The sequence below is a fragment of the Limulus polyphemus genome, unplaced genomic scaffold (assembly GCF_000517525.1).
Source record: "Limulus polyphemus unplaced genomic scaffold, Limulus_polyphemus-2.1.2 Scaffold4968, whole genome shotgun sequence".
NCBI lineage: Eukaryota > Metazoa > Arthropoda > Merostomata > Xiphosura > Limulidae > Limulus > Limulus polyphemus.
The window spans coordinates 25,712-30,008 of NW_013670578.1; the positions used below are offsets into that span (position 1 = coordinate 25,712).

Genomic DNA, 4,297 nt, shown 5'->3' on the forward strand with positions numbered 1-4,297 from the left:
AATATAAAACAAATCTAAAGAAGTTTGTTGCCTCTTTTAGTTCTTGGGCAACATTTCGTGTCCACCTTTAATTGCAGATTGATTAATTATACACGTACATTGGTACCCGTGGTGGGCAGAGCACAGATAGTTGTTTGTCTAGCTTTGTGCTTAACTACAAACAAACATAACACGTAATTTTAAATCGCCGAGTACAGTCTTTACATTACTTTATCCTATAAACGATTGGTTCTAAGTTTCTAATTAATGAATAACTGTAAAACTTAGGGGTATAAAACTGCTAATAGGGTTCTTGTCAAAAACATTTCTGTATTACATACATGCTACACGGTACAGTCTTTACATTACTTTATCCTATAAACGATTGGTTCTAAGTTTCTAATTAATGAATAACTGTAAAACTTAGAGGGTATAAAACTGCTAATAGGGTTCTTGTTAAAAACATTTCTGTATTACATACAATAACAGGAAACAACAACACCCGATTAGATAAATTTTAAAGAGAAACTTACCAGCTAAGGGTGCTCCTAAGATTGAAGCTACCCCCTGAAATAATAGCAATAGTCCAAAGGCATTGGTCAGTTTTTCCACGCCAAGAAGTTCAGCAGTGATAACTGACCGAAGAGCAGCGAAGCATGCTGAAAAACAAACACAATGTTATGTTTAGGCTAAAATGACGACAATTAACATGTATATATTATAGAACTTCTGTATATCAAACTCGTATAATTCAATATAGATTCTTCAAAAACAACTTTTAGCAAAAACACTGCAACGAACCCTGGTAAATTTCATTAAAACATACTTTTTATACCTTTTCTTGACGAAATAATTTCGGTTTCCGTCACGTGCAAGAGGTATAGACTGTACTATAAATCATATTTGCTTTTATTGCCTAATGACTATAAAATAACAGCCAGCCACAATACATTAGCTCTAATCAGATGAACACGGTCGATGTTTAAAAATGTTATCCACGTAAGTTTTATGTTTTTTAGACAGTTTGTTGTTCATTGGAACTATCTAGTTTTTTAGCTAGATCTAAACAGTGATAAATGTTGTAGCGTAAAACATATTTGTTTATATTGGATAAAAACGACAACTAAAACACAAGTACAGAATTAATTCATTTATTTCAACTTTTGCATCAACATCGGTCTTTAGCGAAGGCTTCTCTTTTACATGATTAAATTTTACAATACCAAACATCTTAAGAATGTCCATAACACACGCTAAGTTAATTGTGCTCGGTCATGGATACTATTTAGTTAATGTTTACAAATTATTACAACATTAGGCTTAACATACAGCACTATTTTACAGCTTCTAACAGGATTTGAAATACTTGTTCATACCCGCTTAACACACACAAAAAAGTATAACTTGTATAGTAAGTTGACGTATATAAGTAACTCTATACATACCAATAGCAAACCCGAAAACAGCACCGTAGGCTAGAAGAAGACTATAGGTGTTCAGGAGTGGATTCAAAACTGTCACTAGTCCGCCAACTATCAGAGCTATGTTATTGATAACGAGGGCTTTTACCTTGGGCTGATCACACACCCAGCCACTGAAGAGTCGTCCAATTGTATTAGTGATTCCAATGACGGACAAAATAAAAGCAGCCTTTTCTGGAGCCACTCCGCTCATTACTGCTCGGTCAATCAAGTACATAAAGGGTACAAAAAATCCTATCATAGTCAAAGAACCCGATAAGGCTAGCAGAAGAAAAGTAGGTCGAGAGAGTAGAGAGAAGTCCAGCATTTGACTAAACGTATCTATCATTGTTGGAGAACATCCACAACGCCACCATATGGATTTTTTTGTCTCTTCGCTGTGTTCTGGGATACGAATAATGCTAAAGTGGTAGTGTTCGATGTCTGGCTGTGACCGAAATTCTGGCAGACGGATGAGGCTTGCACTGAAGAGAATGTCTTGTCTGTAGAAGGGTCTTAGAGCCTGCTCCTTACTAATCCTTGGAAATATGTTGTTACTATTTTGTTCGTTTTTAAAAGCAGAAATTTTATCACGAGAATGTTCCTTGTTGTTTATGTAAGATATGATATCATCACTAATCACTTCATTGTACGGGGGTGGGGGACTTCCGTTGCTACACGTGGGAGATAAAGATGATCCCGTATGACAGGGATTATTTGAATCTGCAACTTGGAGGGTACTTCCTGTGGTGCATGGTATATTACCGACTAACGACGACCGTTTCCCAGTAGCTCCATTTTTTTTATCTAACAAATTGTCCTCTGCAGCTATTGATTCTTCTGAGTCCCACCGTTGTAAAGCTTCTCGGGCTTCTTTAATTCGCAGTAGCAACGGTTTTCGTTGGCTTTTACAAGGTGGGGCTGCCTTAGGAGAGCCCAAAGGGCGAAAAAGACAACCAAACACAGCACAGTGAAGGATGGTTCCAGCTAAGACCAACATTGCACCTCTCCATCCGAAATAGTCAATTAGAAACTGCGTATAAGGCGCTACCAAGAAAGTGCCAATACCGGAGCCGCATACTGCAATCCCTGTTGCCAAAGACCTCTTGCGTTCAAAATAAAAACCTACGGTAACAATACCAGGAAGGAAGATAAACCCAAAACCGGCTCCTGTAAAGGAAAATACAGAAATGAATAATACGCTGATACCTCAGAAATATTTGGAAATTTATCTTATTTTAATTTAATCTTTATGTTGAATGACCACATTCAGTGAAACGGAAAACCTATTTGAGGATCATATCCTGAATATGTAACTTTTTAAAGTCATGATTACTTCAAATAAACCGTATTTGATCCTGCACGTATTCTTACGAGAAATGTATGATCTGGTTTTATGTGTTATTATTGATATCAGTGTTATTACAGTAAATTCAGTGATTTAGAAATATTTTTATTCCTATACCTTGGGTTCTATTTCCCACGGTGGCCAGGACACAGGTAGCCCAATGTGTGAAGCTTTGGCTAAAAAAAATCTTCGAATACACTTCCTGTGTAACTTTTGTAAGCGACTTTATAATGTAATAATTTATCAGATATGTAGAGACCACTGAGAAATATAATTCTTGGATAAAATAATAACAGTGTGTGTTTAGTAAAAATAATTTAATGTGATAAATTATAGTTATAATTATTGTGAAAGTTTATATCTCTAAAGCTGTAACGATTTGGGAAAATGTTGATGTCTGTAACAGTAACCCCCCCCTAGTGGCACAGCGGTATGTCTGCGGACTTACAGCGCTAGAATCCGGGTTTCGATACCCTTGGCGGACAGAGCACAGATAGCCCATTGTGTAGCTTTGTGCTAAATTACAAACAAAGACACTGTAACAGTAACTTGTGTTTTTCTTATAGTAAAGCCACATCGGGCTATCTGCTGTGTCCACCGGGGGGAATCGAACCCCTAATTTTAGCGTTGTAAATCCGGAGACTTACCGCTGCCTCAACAGGGGACAACAGTAACCTACTCGGCCTAATAAGAAACTGCGTCAATTCACCATATGATTTGTCTACGATACATGTTTAGACTACAGATGTAACGAGTCATCTCTGAAACCTTATAATACTTAGTATATATATCTTTACATCCCTAGTTGTTTTATGACCAACCTCTAATTTCCCTGTATGATCTACCTCTAATTTCCCTATGACCTACCTCTAATTTCCCTTTATGACCTACGTCTAATTTTCCTGTACGAACTACCTCTAATTTCCCTGTACGACCTACCTCTAATTTCCCTGTATGACCTCCATCTAATTTCCCTGTATGACCTACCTCTAATTTCCCCGTATGACCTACCTCTAATTTCCCCGTATGACCTACCTCTAATTTCCCCGTATGACCTATCTCTAATTTCCCCGTATGACCTACCTCTAATTTCCCAGTACGACCTACCTCTAATTTCCCTGTACGACCTACCTCTAATTTCCCTGTATGACCTACCTTTAATTTCCCCTGTATGACCTACCTCTAATTTCCCCGTATGACCTACCTCTTAATTTCCCCGTATGACCTACCTCTAATTTCCCTGTATGACCTACATCTAATTTCCATCACATTCAATTAATATTTTTTTGTTTAGATAAAGAAAACAGGAGATAAATATGCATTATTTAATTCATTCACATATATATATAGCTGAAAATTCTTATTTCATATTCGTCAGTAGTGTAAAATGAAAGTAATCGGTAAAACCTACGAATTATATCTATGATATAAGTCCATATCACGATCAATCTTTTTAACACTTTGAAATATGTATACTGAAAAAAAAAATCTACTTACCTCCAAGGATTCA

General features: G+C 36.7%; 1 protein-coding gene across 1 annotated transcript; it reads right to left on the reverse strand.

The window, feature by feature from the left end:
* Positions 1–420: 420 nt before the first annotated feature.
* Positions 421–4,291, reverse strand: LOC106471926 (monocarboxylate transporter 12-like; the record flags this gene model as incomplete). Its single annotated transcript, XM_022400552.1, has 3 exons — positions 421–638; positions 1,425–2,609; positions 4,285–4,291. Coding segments are annotated over 3 exons (1,395 nt in total), but the record flags the coding sequence as incomplete, so codon positions are not given.
* Positions 4,292–4,297: the final 6 nt, after the last annotated feature.